This window comes from Rhipicephalus microplus, chromosome 1, assembly GCF_043290135.1.
Source record: "Rhipicephalus microplus isolate Deutch F79 chromosome 1, USDA_Rmic, whole genome shotgun sequence".
NCBI classification, from domain to species: Eukaryota; Metazoa; Arthropoda; class Arachnida; order Ixodida; family Ixodidae; genus Rhipicephalus; species Rhipicephalus microplus.
This window is the reverse complement of record NC_134700.1, coordinates 228,418,101-228,438,956: the sequence shown is the minus strand read 5'-3', so window position 1 is coordinate 228,438,956 and position 20,856 is coordinate 228,418,101. Positions and strand designations below refer to the sequence as shown.

The 20,856-nt window shown below is 46.9% G+C and overlaps 1 protein-coding gene and 1 long non-coding RNA gene across 3 annotated transcripts in view; one reads left to right on the top strand and one right to left on the bottom strand.

Annotated features, from left to right (window-relative positions):
* The window catches only part of LOC142810692 (uncharacterized), a 272,930-nt gene that overhangs the window by 140,631 nt on the left and 111,443 nt on the right, over window positions 1-20,856 (bottom strand). The gene's annotated exons all lie outside the window — the stretch shown is intronic.
* LOC119166666 (lysosomal acid glucosylceramidase) overlaps window positions 1-20,856 on the top strand; it is a 30,591-nt gene that overhangs the window by 9,115 nt on the left and 620 nt on the right. Inside the window, exons 6-9 of the mRNA XM_037417989.2 lie at window positions 748-985; window positions 1,632-1,856; window positions 4,505-4,668; window positions 20,600-20,737. Of these exons, the coding sequence (XP_037273886.2) occupies window positions 748-985; window positions 1,632-1,856; window positions 4,505-4,668; window positions 20,600-20,737 (765 nt within the window). The remainder of the gene's footprint in view (window positions 1-747; window positions 986-1,631; window positions 1,857-4,504; window positions 4,669-20,599; window positions 20,738-20,856) is intronic.

Sequence of the window (20,856 nt, the reverse complement as noted above, 5' to 3'; positions counted from 1 at the left end):
TGACGAGCGCAACTGTCTCTTAGACACTTGTGCGTTGGCTGAATATATTGCAAATTGAGAGGGGGAAAAGTGATCGAAAAATAATGTAGCAGGTGATTTATCTAGAGTGCATATCTCTAATTGCATGACTTTAGTTTATCGTGGTTAGAAACATTAATCGCCTTAACCTGAATTATTAAGCCATCACAATTATTGCCCAGTACAAATGACCCGATACGTGTAATATTTACTTGCTTGAAAGTGTAGAGTTAGAAATCTGATCTATCTATCATGAATGTTTATGTGAAGCATGTACAGCGTATATGCGTACAGTATTCACTGAACCGAATTTGAATTAACGCGCTGGAAGCGCGGCAGGTTATCAATAAGCGTACTACGTATACGGTAGGAGTGAGTGAGTGAGTGAGTGAGTGAGTGAGTGAGTGAGTGAGTGAGTGAGTGAGTGAGTGAGTGAGTGAGTGAGGAAGCGAGCATGCGTGAATTTGTGCGTACATGCATGAGTATGTTGTGTGACAGTGTGTGTGGGGGTTGGGCGGGCTGGTGGAGGAGGTATATGCGCGTGCATAGGCCAGCAGTGTTGCCTCTAACATGTCTACAGCGCTAAGACTGGTTGCGGGAATTCTCAGAGGCTCATAATCTGACTCATTTCCACAAATTGTTGCCCCGTCATTGCTTACAAACAGTTTGTCGAGCTAGACAGAATCCAGTCACACGATCAAACATTTCTACCTCTGCTCTTCACCGCAGATTTTTGCAGGAATATGGTAACCATGGCATCCGCTTCTACGGCTTGACCGCGCAGAACGAGCCAACGACAGGCTTTTCGCCCACCGTTAAGTGGCAGACCCTGGGATTTACAGCGCAGTCTCAGAAGGACTTCATCAAGCGCGACATGGGACCGACGCTCGCTGAGGCCGGCTATGACTCGGTTCAGCTGCTGATCTTCGATGATAGCAACTCCACTTTTCCCGAGTGGTCAAATGTGGTGAGTGTTCTACAATGCTGCGATTGCTCTGCAGCGTGGTTTCCCCTCAGGAAACAGCAAAGAATGAAGAACTTTTTTTTTTCATACCATAAGCCATAACCCGATAAAGTAGACCTTCAGGGTAATCATCGAGCTGGGCATCTGACAAAGCGTTTCGGGCCACACATCCGAGTCTCATTTTTTACCTGTTTGCATTTTGTGTTGATAATAAATCAAGGAGTGCACGGTAGTTGTGATTTCAGAGCAGCTTATGGGAAGTCGTCTCCTCCACCGATCACCGCGTGTCGCCGTTAGACACAACGGGCTATAGCAACGTGATGGGGTGACCTTCACCGAACATTGCCTCGGAAGCATGGTCTGACATTACGCGAACAATCTTCTAAATTGGATATTTTTCGAAAGCAGTCATGCCGCATTGAACATAAAATAGACTGATAATATGTTGAAGGTGATGCTCATTTTTTTTTAGTACAAAGATCAAAACCGGGAACACTAACCACTGCTTTGTAACTTTGATGATTGTGGAAGAAGGCAGTAAAAATATGACGTTAGCAGTGCTTACTGTTAACTGTTGACCTATGTTCTCATCTGCAATCAGCACGACCCGCTATGCTTTAAACTAATACATCTGGATATCATCGCGCAGGTGCTCAGCGATCCGGATGCAGCCAAGTATGTGGCCGGAGTGGCCATCCACAAGTACACCAACGAGTCCGTTGGAACGACGGCTCTTGACCAAGTGCACGAAAGCTTCCCGAACAAGTTCATCTTGAATACTCAGATATGCGCTGGCTCGGACGCTAGGCCCGAAGACAAGGTCATGTTGGGCAGCTGGGAGCGCGCCGAAGAGTACGCGAGCAACATCATTGAGGTGAGCTCACAGTATTGTGATGTCCGCGGATAAAGATGAAAAATAGTAAAAACTATCCTCGAATGTCGCTTAAACAGGAGGAGACAATTTGATTAACACACATGATAGCACTAGCAACATTTTAACGCTATGGTGTTAAAGAGCTCATTTCGCAAAAATCGCGGTGTTCACGTCGGCGTCGGCGTCATTGGTTGAGTGAAAAATCGTCATCTTATGCATGACTGAAAAATCGAGAACGATGTAATTAAAATAAATAAATGATAAAAAAACCCTGGAGCACAGTGACGACCACACCAAGGTTGTTGGGCTCCGAGTGAGGATCGAGCCCGGGTCGTTTGTGTGTCAAGCGAATGTTCTACCACACGGCCACGCCTTCGCTTTTTTCTTTGATGCATGAAATCATCACAAGTAAATATGAACTACGCACAACATACTTCATCAGAAGTCAGACAAACACACACAAGCGTCCCAAAGAGGAAGCCACTCCGGAACGGAATCAGAAGACTAAACAACACTGCGCACTTGAGCAGCTGCTTCTCGGAAGACAGATCTCGTCGACCGTAGTGGCTAGGCGTGTCTATCAATCATGCGACTTTTACACAGTGAATGCAGTCCCAACAACATAAACATGTCAAATGGATTATCATCGGTCACGCTCTTTTTAAAAGGAACGACCCTAATGCCATTAGGTGTGGTTAGAAGTTCTTTTTTGACTGTGAAAACAGTGAAGAGAACTTCCTCTGGTTGGAAATGCAGCAAAAATAGCTTTCATACATCACAAATACGTGTGTCCTGTAGGCATGCTTCACAATCCAGCATGAAATATTGCAGTAATAATGCGTGGTACAAGCGTCCACTGTCAACAGGCGTCAGAATGTGCGATTATCATAATGGCTCCATGTTTGAAAGCTGGTACCCCACTACAAAAGGCATGCCCGCTACTGCGCCTATTCTCATACGGCCATATGCATAGCAAATTCATAAAGGACTCATGCACAAAATGTTCGAAGTGCGCACTACGAACAGGATGTCGCTAATGCGTTGAACTCCTAAAGGCGAAGCTTTAGGCTCCCATAATTTTTAGTGAAACAACAGCTACTCGAAAGGAAAACGAAGACGCACCGTACAATCAAGATGCGCCATGCATGATAACAGCAGAGATGAAGGGGCTGTGCGTGAGACATACCATCATCATCATCATCATCAGCCTGACTACGTCCACTGCAGGACAAAGGCCTCTCCCATGTTCCGCCAGTTAACCCGGTCCTGTGCTCGCTGCTGCCATTTTATACCCGCAAACTTCTTAATCTCATCTGCCCACCTAACCTTCTGTCTCCCCCTAACCCGCTTGCCTTCTCTGGGAATCCAGTTAGTTACCCTTAACGACCAGCGGTTATCCTGTCTACGCGCTACATGCCCGGCCCATGTCCATTTCTTCTTCTTGATATCAGCTATTATATCCTTAACCCCCGTTTGTTCCCTAATTTACTCTGCTCTCTTCCTGTCTCTTAAGGTTACACCCACCATTTTTCTTTCCATTGCTCGCTGCGTAGTTCTCAATTTAAGCTGAACCCTCTTTGTAAGTCTCCAGGTTTCTGCTCCGTAGCTAAGTACCGGCAAGATACAGCTGTTATATACCTTCCTCTTGAGGAATTGTGGCAATCTACCTGTCATAATTTGAGAGTGCTTGCCAAATGTGCTCCATCCCATTCTTATTCTTCTAGTTACTTCGATCTCGTGGTTCGGCTCCGCGGTTATTACCTGCCCTAAGTATACATAGTCTTTTACAACTTGAAGTGCGCTATTACCTATCTCGAAGCGCTGCTCTTTTCCGAGGTTGTTGTACATGACTTTCGTTTTCTGTAGATTCATTTTAAGACCCACCTTTCTGCTCTCCTTGTCTAACTCCGTAATCATGAGTTGCAATTCGTCCCCTGAGTTACTCAGCAATGCAATGTCATCGGCGAAGCGCAGGTTACTAAGGTACTCTCCATTAACTCTTATTTCTAACTGTTCCCATTCTAGGCTTCTGAAAACCTCCTGTAAGCACGCGGTAAATAGCAATGGGGAGATTGTGTCCCCCTGCCTTACACCTTTCTTGATTGGTATTCTGTTGCTTTCTTTACCAATCACAACCAAAATGCCCAAGTGCCTTAAAAAACTGTGCAGATAAAAACGCAGCTCATGACACCTTATAACCACATTTCTTAAAATAGGTCACCTCTTTTCGTGATAACGATAACTCGCACACCGATCGCTGTGTTCTTGCATTTCATACGCTTCGATTTTTCCCTCGCACATTTGGTGGCTCCCCGACCAATATTCTGTGTATAATTAAAACTTGGTAAGCGACTACATACGATCTATGTAACAACAGGCCCAACACCAAGCTCTGTTATGGTTAAAGGCTGTCCGAGCAGCACCTCTTATATACAGTCCTAAGTGTCCTAAGGCACATACCGTAACACACACTTGCTAAGCTCTTGTGATGTTAGCGTACATAAGATAAATATAGATAAATATCGTTGTTTGTTACCAGTCTACCTTGCTAGAGCGGCAACCAATGTTCAAACAATGTCTGACGGTAATATAACCATTCTCACCCTCTTTGTTTCATTGCAATATACTATTCTCTGCTGAACCTACAGGACTTCAACCATTGGGTTAACGGTTTTATTGACTGGAACCTGGCTCTGAACACAAATGGTGGCCCCAGCTGGGCTGAACATTTCCTCGACTCCCCCATTATCGTGAACGCCACTGGCCAGGAGTTCTACAAGCAGCCGACGTACTACGCCTTGGGCCAGTTCAGGTATCCTCGGAAATGTTCACTAGCACTGCTTGAAATTATGTGCCTTCTATGATTCCCTCTAATAATGCTGCGCTCCTCGACGCCCTAACGCCTGCCAAATTAATATGCTGGTGGAGGTCACTTTCTTCTGTAGTCTGACTGTTAGCCTAGTTGGTCATACATTAACGCAAAGGAAAATTAGCGCAAGAGAAGACCTACACACAGCGCCGAACCTTAACTGCCTGCCTGCTCTCTGCGTCCGCCTTCACTTGCCCTAAGTTCATTTTGCTAAAAAAAGAAAAAAAATCCTCGCTGCCAGTTCAGGCTAACGCTTTCCGATATTGAAGGCGAAGCTGAGGTGTTCTCCAAGTTTTTTTCTGGCCGAGATAGGTACGCTTTTATTACTGAACGAGATAAATGTGCCTGCATGACGTCTAATGATGATATAGCTTAATTCCTAAATAACTGTCTGCAAGACTTATGCATGTAAGGACAAATGACAAAACTAGCAAATAGAAGGTTCCACACAGTGCCTTTATCATACCTTAAAATTTCCTGCAACAGCTCACAACGACTTCAGTGCTTATTCATGGACATTGATTCTAACTAAAAATTATGGTAGCCACGTGCCAAGAGCTAACCACAAAGAAAGAGTGGAGCTGGGGGTACTCGTTCCCACTTTCCCTCTTTCTTTACGTTTTTTGAACTGTTGCTCCATATTTCTTTCTCTTTCTCGCTCACTTTATGTTTATTTCTCTTTCCTCCCTTTCTTTCTCTCTTACTTTCTGTTTCGATCTATGTGTTTTCTATCTCTTTTTCGTGTCCCTGCGTTATTGTTTGAGGCTATTTCCGTGTCTTTTTCTGTCTTTCTAAATTTTCATATCCTGATTTCGTTTGTTTCACTTTGTAGGTATCTTTTTTTTTTCTTTTTTATCACGAAATTGTTTCATGCCGGGGTCCACCACAGCTCCGCTCACGTATTTTCGTCATGAAAATAACGTTACAAAACTTATATTAATAGATTGCAAAGAACAAAACGAAGAGAAAAAAATTGGCAGATCCCACGCACAGTGGGAATTGGTGATATGCGAAGCACGAATGAAGAAGGTGTATATGTCACTTTAAAATCACCACAACGTTACGAAGTTGCGACAAATTATGCCGCACACGACTTCCGTGTCATGATTATAATGTTTGGATGTGTCGCTTACCTTCGTCATCTATTCAAATCACATGATACCAAATTTAGTACTTGTGGAGCTCGCGAAACGGCCGTGAGCACTCTGCGAATGTGGTATGTTGTCATGTTCTGACATGACACGCGTATCATGATTATCATGTTTTCACCAGTCGTATACATTCGTCATCCATAGACGTCACCAAACATCAAATTTGGGGTATGTGGAGCTAGCGAAACGGCCGCGAGTGCATTGTGAAGAGCCCAACATACTACAACGTAAAGTTGACGCGCGCCCCCACTGGGCACAGCGACGCTACGTTAGCAAAACGCGAGCACGATATGGTCTGACGCCAAGTGCGACCGGCGCGACCAGCGTCCGTCAGCGCGGCCTGACGGCAACCGGCGCTAAATGTGACAAGCTGAACTTCGCGCAGATGCATTACCCAGACAGCACTCCGTCTGCCTCTTTTTGTGAGGGAAAAACGCCGCATGCGTGTAAACGCGCATGCGTTAAAGCATGCAGCACGGTGCGCGCCTGCGAGTATATGGCAGGAGCGGCGCCTTCCGTGGCATCGTGGGCGTTACGCGATAAAACGAACGCCAGTGCGCACGCGCGCCGGGTCACGTCGAACTGTATTGGCACCTTGACTGTGGCATGTAGTCATGTTCTCACATGACACGCATCTTGTGATTATCATGTTTGCACCAGTCACATACCTTCGTCATCCATTGACGACACGTAATACCAAATTTGGCATATGTTGAGCTAGCGAAACGGCCGCGAGCTCATCGCGAGGGTGGCATGAAGTCATGTTGTTACATGACACGCATGTCATGGTTATCATGTTTGGATGTATCATTTACATATGTCGTCCGTTCGCGTCACGTAATACTGCATTTGGTACATCTGAAGCTCGCGAAACGGCCGCGAGCGCATCATGAGCGTGGCATGTAGTCATGTTGTTACATGACACGCATATCATATTTATCATGTTTGCACCAGTCTCATACCTTCGTCATCCATTCACGTCCCGTAATACCCGATTCGGTATATGTGATGCAAGCGAAATGGCCACGAGCGCATCATGAGCGTGGCATGCAGTCGTGTTGTTACATGACACGCATATCATGATTTTCATGTTAGCGCCTGTCGCTCGTGTTCTCTATGCAATAATGTCATACCATACCAGTTTTTCAACATGTCATGTGAGCGAGACCACCACAACAGCAGCCAGACCATGATACGCAAATCATGACATTCATGACACACATGTCATGATTTTCATGTTAAGACTAGTCAAATATGCTCATCATACAGTCATTCTATGGCATACCAAGTTTGGTATCGATACTATTATCCAAACGGTCAGGAGAGCTAAAATTCGTAAGTGGCTAGACAGACAGACAGACAGACAGACAGACAGACAGACAGACAGACAGACAGACAGACAGACAGACAGACAGACAGACAGACAGACAGACAGACAGACAGACAGACAGACAGACAGACAGACAGACAGACAGACAGACAGACAGACAGATAGATAGATAGATAGATAGATAGATAGATAGATAGATAGATAGATAGATAGATAGATAGATAGATAGATAGATAGATAGATAGATAGATAGATAGATAGATAGATAGATAGATAGATAGATAGATAGATAGATAGATAGATAGATAGATAGATAGATAGATAGATAGATAGATAGATAGATAGATAGATAGATAGATAGATAGATAGATAGATAGATAGATAGATAGATAGATAGATAGATAGATAGATAGATAGATAGATAGATAGATAGATAGATAGATAGATAGATAGATAGATAGATAGATAGATAGATAGATAGATAGATAGATAGATAGATAGATAGATAGATAGATAGATAGATAGATAGATAGATAGAAACGCGAAATGTCCCCGAAGTTCGCTAAGAAATGCTTCGCATTTAGAAACACCACAACATATCCACGTGAACGGAGTGAATGATGATGAGTGGGGCAAAGCACCCGTCGGTCTGTGGATATGCTGTGCTGGGTACGCAGGAGGGATGGACTGTCCTAGAACATAAGGAGCTTCGCACCGAAATGTTTCATGGCCTGGCATCGAATGCATGACCTCTCAATCCACAGAACGTGAAGCGAAACCAGCAGGCCACGGAACACACGTTGCCTTGCTTGCTAACGGCGAGTCATTTACATACAGACCGCCAGGAGGCGCCAAGCTGTGAGACCGCCAGGAGGCGCCAAGCTGTGAAGACATGTTGGGAGGGCCAAGCTGGAAGACATGTTGTGAAGACAATAGATGGGTATACCGACCCGACAGGCAAAATGATCATGGATATGTGTGAAAGGCTTGATTTGATCATTTGCAACAGTACCGAGAAGTGTGAAGGGCAAATAACATGGGAGGTAGGAAGGCTGCAGTCGACGATAGATTATGCACTGATGTCACATAGGATGTATGATAAGCTCAGGGGAATGCACATTAGAAGAAGGTGGCTCCAGAAGTCTGGGTAGTGATCACAAACGTATCAAGCTAAGTTTTGGAAGAGCAGTGAAAGTGGGAAGGAGACAAGATGAGCAACTACAGGAAAATTTTTATTCAGAAAGGCAAATTGAAATAGCCACTAAACAAATTGAGAAAGTAATCACGGAGGATAATAAGACAGTGTGGACATACACGAATCTAATTAGACTCTTTGAGCTAGAGCTTGCTAAGACGCGTAACAAGTCACCCCGGAAAAGAAGACACAAACCCAAAAGTTGGTGAGATGAGGAAGTTAAGAGAGCCATAGCAAAACGTCAGGAAGCCTCTAGGGAACACAGACATGCTAAGCAGCGGGGTGAACCGACAGATGATGTTGAAAGAAAATGGGAAACCTTTCTAAGCTGTAGAAGGGCTGCATCCCTTCTGATCAATGAAAAGATTAGAAGAAAGGGAGCTCAGTGGCTGGCAGAAGTACATAAAAAAGAAAGAAAGGCAGCTGCGAAATTTTGGAACCATCTAAACTCCCTAAGAAATGAGACGAGCCTAGAGCAGAGTTTTATAACTACAGCCCAAGGTGCCAGGCTAGAAGGGGACGAAGCTATTGAATATATAAGAACAAGGGTGACAGAAAAATTTCAACAAAGAAGTACTTTATGCAACACAATAGACAAGGACGAATCAAGTGGTGCAATGGCTCCATTTTCACAACGAGAGGGGGAAAGGGCTGAGAAAAGGGTTCCTAGTAGTACATCAACAGGCCCAGATGGCATTCCAATTAGGCTGATAAAGACATAAGGTCTGAAATCTAAGCAGGCTTTGAGAGAGGCAGTGAGCAAAATAATAATCGATGGTGAAGTTCCAGATGGATGGAAACTTAGCAGGATGAGCATGATCTATAAAGGAAAGGGGGACAAAGCTGACATAAACAACTACCGTCCTATAACAGTGACATCAGTGGTCTACAGGCTGGCGATGCAGATTATAAAGGAAAGACTGCAGGCATGGATAGAAGATGAGGGGGGGGGGGGCTGGGGGAACTGCAGAATGGGTTTCGGAAACACAGGAGGTTGGAAGACAATCTGTTCTAACTGACGCAGTGCATCGAAATAGCAGAAAAGGAACACAGGCCCCTGTGGCTAGCATTCTTGGATATCAAGGGAGCGTACGATAGCGTGGTTCAAGAGGAATTGTGGGGAATACTGGACACACTAGGCGTGGAACATGTAGTCACTAATCTTTTAAAGGGTATCTATAAAAGTAACAAGGTAGTTATAAAGTGGGAAAAACAGGTATCCAAGCCTGCAGAGGTAAAACGGGGGCTTAGGCAGGGGTGCCCCCTGTCACCCTTATTATTCATGATGTACCTACAAGGATTAGAGGCAAAATTAGAAGAAAGTGGGCTGGGCTTCAACCTCTCTTTAGTCACACAAGGAAAACTTATTGATCAGGCACTACCAGCATTAATGTACGCAGATGATATAGTGCTAATGGCCAACAACAAGGAAGATTTGCAGAGATTGATGGACATCTGCGGTAATGAGGGAGATAGGTTAGATTTTAGATTCAGTAAGGAAAAATCAGCAGTCATGATTTTCAATGACAACGAAGGTAGTGAGCTTAGGATACAGGAGGTCACGCTTGAGATAACAGATAAATACAAATATCTGGGCGTATGGATAAGCAATGGGACCGAGTACCTGAGGGAACACGAAATATACGTGACGACTAAAGGTAACAGCAATGCAGCAGTGATGAAAAATAGGGCACTGTGGAATTACAATAGGTATGATGTTGTGAGAGGAATATGGAAAGGGGTCATGGTTCCTGGGCTGACGTTCGGCAATGCGGTCTTGTGCATGAGATCAGAAGTTCAAGCGAGATTAGAAATTAAGCAACGTGGAATAGGTAGGCTTGCTTTAGGAGCTCACGGGAATACAACAAATCAGGGAGTACAAGGTGATATGGGATGGACATAATTTGAGGGCAGGGAAGCTAGCAGCAAGATAAAATTTGAGAAGCGATTGAGAGAAATGAGGGAGGAGCGTTGGGCTAGGAAGGTTTTCAGCTACTTGTACATGAAGAATGTCGATACAAAATGGAGGAAGCGAACCAGGAAGTTGACTGGTAAATACTTAGAAAACAGCAGGTGGCCAAACCAAAAAGAACTATCGGTTAAGAAGAAAGTGAAGGAAACGGAGACTGACATGTGGAAAATGGGCATGATTAAGAAGTCCGCACTAGAGATCTATCGAACTTTTAAGCAGGAAATTGCCAAGGAAAGGATCTATGATAATACTCGGGGTAGTTCTCTACTGTTTGAGGCAAGGACGGGAGTACTGCGAACCAAGACATATCGGGCCAAATACGAAGGGGTAGACACAGTATGCAGTGCGTGTGGAGAGGAAGAAGAAACTGCCGAACACTTGATAATGTTCTGTAAAGGGCTTCACCCTATAGTTCAGGATGATGGCGCAGAGTTTTTCAAAGCACTGGGGTTTAGGGACCGGGAGGGCAAAATAGACTTTAAGCAAGTAGACTTAACTAGAAGGAGGTTATCTGATTGGTGGCTAAAGTCAAGGCACGAGTGAAAATTAAACTCTTCACTGCAAAGTACGAATCCTCAAACTCACTTTTTAAGGAAAAAAATATAGTTTTGGGTTCATTAAGTATTACGGCTTGGTGGCGCTAGCCACCGCCCGATCTAAAGGGTACAGCCATATCCATCCATCCATCCATGTTCACACTGCGCTCCGCTTTCCCGAAGCTTTTCTAAGAGCAATTTCGCGCAAACTCATCTAACAATCTTATAGTCTGCTTTGTGAAGTTCTCCTGATTCCACGGATACCCAAAGCTTGGGCCAGGATCAACTTTACGAGAAGAAACCATCGCAGGCAGATTGGATGACCTTGTTGAGACGCTCACCTTAACGACCACGGCCGGCGTCGCGCGTCCGGGAAGATACTTCGACGTGCGGAACACGACGGTGTTGTGTGTTTGTGGGAGCACGGACTAGCAGATACTGAACTTTGGACACTTGCTTTGCTGCCACGGGACAGAGATCGAAGGTGAGCGATGTTTACCTCACTTTCTTGACCTGTTTTGTGACACGACAAAATGCCGGCGGGAAAGCTCTGTCAGCCTAAGCGCTCCGACTAACTTGGCAGGAGCGGCGGTCACTTTTCCTTTGTTCTGCCAAGCATAGCTGGCCGGGGCTGATCGCCTTTTCTCGCCATATGGAAGTTGACGAAGCTTATCCCGGCCCTTCTCGGGCACCGGAATCACTCACCGCTGACACGGACGCGAGTGGCGTCTCGTCTCGGCAGGCAAAGGATGACGAACCAGCGTCTGTTGACGCGACTCTCGGAAACGAGACTGGCGACGCGACTTGTTCGGAACGCCATGGATGGACTGAGGATGCCTGGCATACCGTTTTATCGCGCAGGCAAAAGAAAAACCAGTTAAAAAAGCAGCGATCCCAGATGGAGAAGGCTGTGAAAGCGAACGAGAAATTAGAAAGCGATCCGCCCGCCGAAAAACAAAAACATGAAGCCACGCAGGGTTTCAGACGGAGAAAGCGACGCGGCCCACCTCCACTACCGAAAGAGGACATCAAGATTATTCTGAGGCCGCATAAGGGTCTCTGGGTTAAAAACATATTGGGACTGGAACTCTCCAGGGCTGTGATAGATGCCTGCCAACGAAGTTTCAATGGCAATGACTTTCTGTTGCGGGTTCACCCAGGATCGAACATTGTAATTCTATCTACGCCAAGCATGGAGGTAGCGAGTAGGCTGCGAGGTATCAGTCAACTAAAGATCAGGGGACAAATCCACGCTTTCAATGCATACGTGGCCGACCCCGAAGGCGTCTTGCGGGGAATTGTACATGGAATACCGGCCGGGACTTCGCAAGATGAACTCTTGGAGAACCTACGTGTTCGGACTCAAGGGGTGAATATTGAGAGAGCAAGAATGTTGGGCTCGTCTAAAACGGCGATTATCACATTCACGGGCAATGTGCTACCGAGGAGCGTATACATATTGGGTGCCGAGTTAATATGCTACCCATACAAGCCAACAGTACAGGTGTGCAAGATATGCCTCCAAACCGGACATCGTACGGACATCTGTCCAACTCCAAATGACAATGTATGCCTCAAGTGCGGGGCAAGGGAACCAATGCAAGGACACGACTGCATCCCCAAGTGTGTCATCTGTGACGGTGAACACCCCACAGGAGATAGTCTGTGCAAGAAAAAACTTAAGAACGTCGCTCCTCCGAAGAAATTGAGGACAGATCAGCCAAAAGACTGGGTTAGCCAACCTGAATATACCGGCGATGCCAAGTCGTCAGAAGAATTCCCTCCACTAAGGATGAACATGCCTCGATGGTTCAGCTCGGACCGGATGGAACAGCGCCAGTCAAGGTCACGTTCACGATCCCGATCAAGATCCCAGTCAAGGTCGCGATCGAGATCTCGTTCAAGGAGGGACAGACATCACACTAACACGGCACCACCGGCCCCTGGGAAACCCAGCTTAAAGAACCAACGAAAGCATCGCGGACCTCCGGCCGAGATGGGTTCCTGCAAGGAATCACAAGACGCCCTAGCCGCCGGCCGGACAAACATAAATCAGGTGAGCTTTGTGGGGTCAGCGTCTTCCAATGCTCCTGTAACAGAAAATCCACAATACAAGAAAATATGGGAAGAAAATAAGAGATTGACTCAAGAGGTCAAACAGCTAAAAAAACAAATGGCCGAAGAGCGAAATAACTTACAGGCAGCAATATCTTCATTAGAGAGACGGCTAGAGGCTAAACTACGACCACAAAACCCGACAGGAATAGCTGGAGGATGTAGTCAGAAAACGACATACCAACAGTCAATAAAACCCACCCTTTCGGGGGGCAGCGCGGCGTCGGCTGAAGTTGAGGAAGGGATGGTGTACGCAGGTACAACCACCCCTACGCCAAGCACGACAGTAAAAAACCACGACCAAATAACGCAGCAAATACAGGCACAGTTAGACAAAACCAGGGAAGGTATAGCTAACGTTAATAAACTGCTAGTCGATTTCATGAATGAGATAAAATCTTTCGTCTGCGAGGAATTAAAAACTCAAAGGCAGTACGTGAATGACGCTGTTAGCAGCTTGCAAAGGGCGATAAACAAGCGCTCTCGCTCGACCTCCGCTAGAAATAGCAAACAATCTAAGGGGAATCGCGACGACGCGGAAGCACCCATGCATCATGGCCAAAAATAACCTGAGAAGTGTGGAAGAATTAGAGATCTGGCAGTGGAATTGCCGCACTTTTCACAAACGCGCCGCAGCACTCCAGAGTTATATCAATGTGGCACCAATTAAACCCGACGTTATATGCTTGCAAGAAATTGGTGCCAGAATAGTGAAGCTTCAGGGTTATTATATTTTTCAGAACCCAAACTATCCCCGCGTAGCGACGCTGGTGAGCAAGATGATTGCGGCAACAGATGAGTACATAGGAACACTACAGATCAATCACCAAATTATCAGTTTATTCCCCCAAAAGAGAGGCAAAGCGAAGACTATAATAGTGAACCTATACAGTCCTCCAAAAGACAAAGGCGAAGACTTCAATGAGCTCCTTGCTGAGACGGTTAAAATCGCAGGCAACAAGGACCGCCTATTGGTTTTGGGTGATTTTAACGCACCCAGCACCACATGGGGTTACCCAAAAGACTCGCCGAAGGGAACGCGTCTCGAACATGCTGCGTCTAGGCTGGGCCTGAGTTTAATAACTCTCCCAATTGCGCCCACGAGAGTGGGCAACAGCGTATGTAGAGACACGTTCCCGGACCTCACTTTCACCTTCAACCTCAAAGACGCATCCTGGACAAACCTGGAGGAAAATCTAGGAAGCGACCATTACATTATAAGCGTCTCCATATCGACACCCAAAATGCGTAGATTGATAGGCGACGCGGCGATCACAGATTGGACTGAGTTTAGGAAACGAGATCCTCCACCCGACTCTGTACCGAACTCAATAGAGGCATGGTCGGAGTACATAAAGTCGGTACACGCCATCACTACGAAGAAAATAGCCAGAACCGTAGAGACGCCAGCAGTAGACAGCCGTCTGCTACACCTATGGGAGAGCAGGCGCAGCCTACTAAAGCGTTGGAAACGTCAACGCCTGAATAGGACACTACTGCGTAGGATCGCTGCTCTTGCAGAGGAAGCAAACAACTATGCCAGCAAATTGGCTACCGAGGGATGGGTCAAGTTCTGCAGTTCGCTTCAGAACACACTGAGCACCGCGAAAACTTGGTCCATCCTAAGAAATATTCTTGATCCAGACAAGCCCAAATCCACGACAAGCAGAACACTGCAGAAAATCGCAGAAACATTTCCGGGCACGGACGACGATCTCGTGAAAGCCCTCAAGGAGAGATATATTGGCGATAGTCCACCAAGTAACTCGGCTAATCACATGAGTTACAGTGGAGCTAGAAATGAGAAACTAGACGAGCCGATAACAAAGGAGGAGGTCTTTGCGGCAGCTCAGGCAGCCAAGAGGAACACAGCCCCCGGTGAAGACCAAATTACGAATGCTATGATAAGAAACCTTAGCTACAAAGCCATCGAAGGCATGACAAAACAATTCAATGAACACTATTGGCTCAAAGGAAAGGTCCCTGCAGAATGGAAAACCGCCAAAACTATAACCATTCCGAAACCCGGAAAAAAGCCCTCCCTGCAGGCGCTCAGACCTATTTCACTTACGTCATGTATGGGGAAGCTTTTCGAACGGGTCGTTCAGACCAGACTTCAGAATTTCATAGAGGACAGGGGGCTGTTTCCGGCCACCATGCTGGGCTTCCGCAGTGGTCTCTCAACACAGGACGCTTTCCTCCTGATACAAGAAGAGGTACTCAAGGGTGTTCCCAAAGGTGGAGAGCATTTGCTGCTTGCTCTAGACTTAAAGGGAGCTTTTGACAATATCTCTCCTGAAGCTATACTCTCAGAGCTAAATATAATTGGTTGCGGGGAAAAGATATATAACTATATAAAAAATTTTCTCACCGATCGGGAGGCGACAATTGGTATCTCAAGCGTTAGGTCTGAGCCATTCCGAATGCGAAACAAGCGAACGCCTCAAGGAGCCGTAATATCTCCTCTGTTGTTTAATATCGCCATGCGTCGACTCGCTCGGGCCTTGGATTGTGTACCACAGCTAGGTTATACCCTCTACGCGGACGACATTACTCTGTGGGCCACACGGGGGTCCCTGGCCAGCAAAGAGCAGACTCTGCAAGAGGCGGCACTGGCTGTCGAAACCTTTGCCAGAACCAGTGGTCTCAGCTGCGCACCCGAAAAATCGGAGGTGATCAGAATACACAGCAAACGCTACAAAAGTAACGGAAGAATAGAAATTGAAATCGAAAAGCAGAAAATTAAAGAAGTCACCGTCGCCCGGATCCTGGGTTTCTGGGTTCAAAGCAACGGTAGGGCAAATCACACTATCGGTCTTCTTAAATCGGCAACTAAACAAGTGGCTAGGATGATTCAGAGGATCACCTTCCACAAAAAAGGCATGAAAGAAAGTGATACTGTCCGTTTAGTGCAGACGCTCGTAATGAGCAAATTGACATACAGCTTGCCTTTCCACACGCTGAACAAGAGCGAGGAAGAGCAAGTAGATTCTATCATCAGAGGGGCTTACAAGGCAGCATTAGGCTTACCGATAAGCACTCCGACACAGAGGCTTCTCGAGATCGGCCTGCATAACACGTACGCTGAACTGAAAGCAGCAACATTGATCTCTCAGCGCAACCGCCTCAGCCAGACGAAGTCGGGAAGAGAGATACTGATGAGGGCGGGTATAACACCCCAACCCCAAAACTTGGACGAGGAGCTGGTGGACGTACCAGACCCAGTCCGACGATATATTTCGATCGCCCCTATCCCCAGGAACATGACCAAGGAGCGGCATCACGAAAGGCGAGAGGAGCGTGTAAAATGGATCAGAAAATTAGTTAGAGGCAATGAGAACGTGCTATACGTTGACGCTTCCAGGTATAACTGGAAGCGCTGCGTCGTCACAATGGTAAGCAGTGACACGAGAAGCATGGCGTCCAGCGCATCACTGTACACTACATCGATCACCAATGCCGAGTGTTTCGCCATCGCATTGGCGATTAAAAGTCGAGAGCGCAGCGACGGCCAGACGTACATCACCATACTCTCAGATTCGCAAGAGGCGTGCCGGCTATTCACGAAAGGCCGCCTCCCATTAAACATTTGCAAATTTTTAGGCGGCGAATTGAGCAACACTTATAGGTTGGTCTGGTGCCCTGGACATGCAGGCCTAGAGGGTAACGAGAGGGCGGACGCTCTAGCTCAAGCGCTCACGAACCAAGCGGAGCAGCAGCCTTTCTCGCTGTTGCCACCACCCAGCAACGACGGCTTTCGCGAGGAGGAGGAAAACGACCCGGCTCGGATGGCTCCGCAAGAGCTTCTTGCTCACCAGCGATACACGCGGCAGAAATATGGCGCCCCCCACAAATCTCTTAAAGGGGAAGACGCCATAGACCTCCGTAAAATTCAAACGGGAGTTTATCCAAATTTATTACGACTGCACAAAATTCATCCAACTTTGTATGGGCGTGATTGTCCGTGGTGTCGCGACTCGCCACCGACCCTTTACCATATCTCGTGGAGTTGTGCTAAACGGCCAAATGAACTTGATCGCTTACAGCGTATGTATAGAATGGAAAACTCTTGGGAGCAATGGGAGGCACTCCTCGCTAGCTCGGACCCGGAGGTGCAACTAGCACTCCTGGACCACGTCCGGCAGGCGGCGCAAGCCAGTGGAGCCTTGGACATGGGGCCCCACCCATCTAGCTCCTAAAGCCCTTCTTTTTCAACCCAATAAAGTTATTTCTCTCTCTTTCTCTCATTTACATACACAATATATCGGTGGCGGTCCTCAGAGCTCAGCAACTTCAGGGCGTTTTCGTGTTCTGTAGTGCGGCGGCGCAGAAGACTAGCGCTGGGCGCGCTCTATATGTCGTCGCTGTATGCATTGCGATGCGTGGGCCTCCGCAGGGCATTGCCCGTGCGCCCGCGCTCAATTCGTGGTTCGGCCGCTTTGTACATCTTCTTCTTCAACCACCAGTTTCCTTTTGAGTTACAGTGTACGTGGTTAAATTGAGCATGAAGGTGACTTCACTCGATGCCGCTGCCCCGTTGAAGAAAGTAACACGCTGCTCAAACATTAATAATTGCGGCAGTTCGGGCTCGCCTTGTGTATACTTGTGTGTCTGGTTCGTGTGTCTTTCTTTTTGGATGAGAGAGAGAGAGAGAGATAAATAAAGAAGAAATGCAGGGAGGTTAACCAAGATTGGCTCGGTTGGCTACCCTACACTTGGGGTGGGGGAAAGAGAGAATAATAGAAAGGAAAGAGATAGAAAAGATGAGTAAGAAAGAGAAGGATGAATAGTCAGCTCGAGACTACACAGCACGGTCTCACATTGTTCTTTGACAAGTGGTGGTGAAGTCTGGTGGTCTTTAAGAAGTACAAGAGGGCTTTCGTGGCTTTGCGCGTATGCGAAGCCGTCGGCCAAGGTCCCAGGATCTTCTCTTCTGTAAGCGGCCGTGAATCCAGCTGACAGAGCTTGGCTTCCATAATACGTCGTTCAGACTGGTATGCTGGGCAATGGCATAGAATGTGCTCAAACTTTTTCTCGCTGGCGCATATGTTGCATGCCGAAGTGCTCGCCATTCCAAGGAGACGAGAGTACGCATTCGTAAATGCCACGCCCAACCTCATGCGACACAGTAAAGTTTCAGAGCATCGTGGGAGCCCGGATGGCAAACGAAGTTGCAAGTTTGGGTCGATCGAATACAGGTGCGTGTTGGAGAAACCTGGCGTATTCCATTGTAGGAGAGTTATACGGCGAGCAAGTGATTGTAGTCGCCTTGCAGCGTCCGTTCTCAAGAGTGGTATGGGCGTACGCAGGTCTCGATCGAGCAGCTTGATCCGCGCGGTCATTGCCAACAATTCCACAATGACTGGGCAACCATGAAATACAATATCGTGATCTTCCTTGAGCGCTTCGTGGTAGTCGTGCCTTATTCGATATACTGATTGTTCGTGAAACCCGTGCTGCATAACAAACCGTAGCGTCTGATATGCTGACCTCGAGTCGCAAAAGATGGCCCATTGGTTAGGTTGCTGCCAAAGAATATACTTTACTGCACCTTGAAGCACTGCGAGCTCTGCTGCTGTCGACGTCGTGGTGTGAGAAAACTTGTATTGAAGCAACACATTATCAGATGGAACAACCACTGCTCCTGTAGAGCTGTTGGAATTAGTGGAGCCATCGGCGTAAACTTGTATGCGGTCGAAGTACCTTTTGTCCAACAGACGCGAAGTGAATTGCTTCAAGGCTAGCAGTGACATGCGCGCCTTCTAAACGATTCCAGGAACTGATAAGCGCACGTCAGGTTGACAGAGACTCCATAACGCAGCTGCTGGATGCATCGCAAGTTTGAAGCCAGGCGGTAATATGTCCTGATGTTTTGTCACAATACCGCAGAACGAAGAATGGGGCCTCTGTGCTGTCAAACACGCTAAATGATGTGACGGTAGCCGTGATAAATAACTAATGTGTGCTCTCAGCGTCTCGACAATGATATGCGTTGTGACCAGCTGTTTTTGTGCGATAACAATAGTTGCCACTGTCGATGAGCATCTTGGAAGGCCAAGACATGTCCGCAGTGCTTGGGCTTGTACGCTCTATAGTGCATGAATGTTAATCTTGCACGTGTTGGACAGGACAGGAAGGCTGTACCGAAGAATTCCGAGAAAGAGGGCAGTAGAAAGCTGGAAAATGGAGTGCGCGGATGGGCCCCATGATTTTCCGGCGACGCACTTGAATACATTCTCAATGCCAATGAGCTTTTTCTTCAGGTATGTGACATGCGGGCTCCAGGTTAGGTCACGATATACGATGACGTCTAAGAATCTATGACTGCTCTTATATGCGATTGATCTGCCATCGATGCACAATGGGTAGAAAGACATCAGTTTGCGTGTACACGCCACCGCTGCGCATTTTTCTGTGGCGATAGTCAAACCTTGCTGGCGAAGGTATGCCGATGTCATTGTTGCCACTTTCTGTATCCTTGCGTGCACTTGAGGCCGTGTCATGCCGGACGCCCAAATGCAGATATCATTAGGGTAGAGAGATATATAAGCCGTATGTGGCAGAATTTCGGTGAGCACCTCCAGAACCAGGTTGAAAAGAGTCGGACTCAAAATGCCGCCTTGTGGCACCCCCCGACTTGTGAAATGCTTATTTATAGGCCCATCTTAAGTTAGAACGAACATGAATCTTTTTGTGAGGTAGCTTTTTACCCATCGAAAGACACGACCTCAGTGTTCAGCTACTTCAAGAACATTGAGAACAGCCTCATGGGTCACGTCATCATAGGCACCTTTCACGTCTAGGAACAGAGCTACCGACAGCCGCTTCTTAGCTTTCAGTTGCTGAACAGAGTCACTAAACCAATGACGCTATCAATTGAGGACCGACCTCGTCGAAAGCCAGCCATAGCATCAGGATAGATGTTATAACGCTCCAGGTACCATTCCATGCGTGTAAGCAGCATCCTCTCCATGACCTTACCGACGCAGCTTGCTAATGCTATAGGCCGGTATGATGCCAAATCCAATGGAGACTTTCGGGCTTCAACAAAGGCACCAGGCGACTGCACTTCCACTCATCAGGCACCATTCCATCATTCCAAGACTTATCGAAAATGTCCATTAGACAGTGCTGTGCCTTCGGAGGTGACGTAGGGCAGTATAGGTCACTCCATCCGGAACTGGGAACGATGAGCGTCTGCATGTGTTCAATGCCACATAAAGTTCTTCCATTGTGAATGCAACCTCCATTTGCTGATATCGTGTGACTGGAACGTCCTGTGGCAATATATCGATCGGTATAGAGATGTCGCCGGCGATCTTTGCACAAAATTCGGCAGAAACATCAAGCTGTGAGCGACGTTGATGTAGCGCCAGAGCGGCGAAGGGATGACGCTGTTGCGGATGCGAGTGAATACCTCGATGAGTCCTCCATGCGGGATACAAAGACTTCCGAGGATCTAGCGAGTCTAGTGATATAGGATCTAGTGATATATGATCGCTAGACATATAATATTACTTCGGAGGAATGGTCCAAGCAGAAATTAACGATCTGAATCAATTTTTCCTTTCGCAGCAAGTTCCTTCCCTCAGCCACTGTCAGGATTGAGTCTCATCTGGAGCAAGCTCATTCCCTAAACACGACTGCGACGAATCTCCAGTACACAGCGTTCTTCACGCAGTATTCTGGAATAGTTGTGATCGTGCTCAACAAGTGAGTAGCCGAGCCTGGCACGCATATGCATTTTTATATTAGTATACACTACGCATGTACCTTGCGGCAGTTTATCACTCGCGAATTCTGGCAACCTACAGAGTTTGTTTAAAGAACAC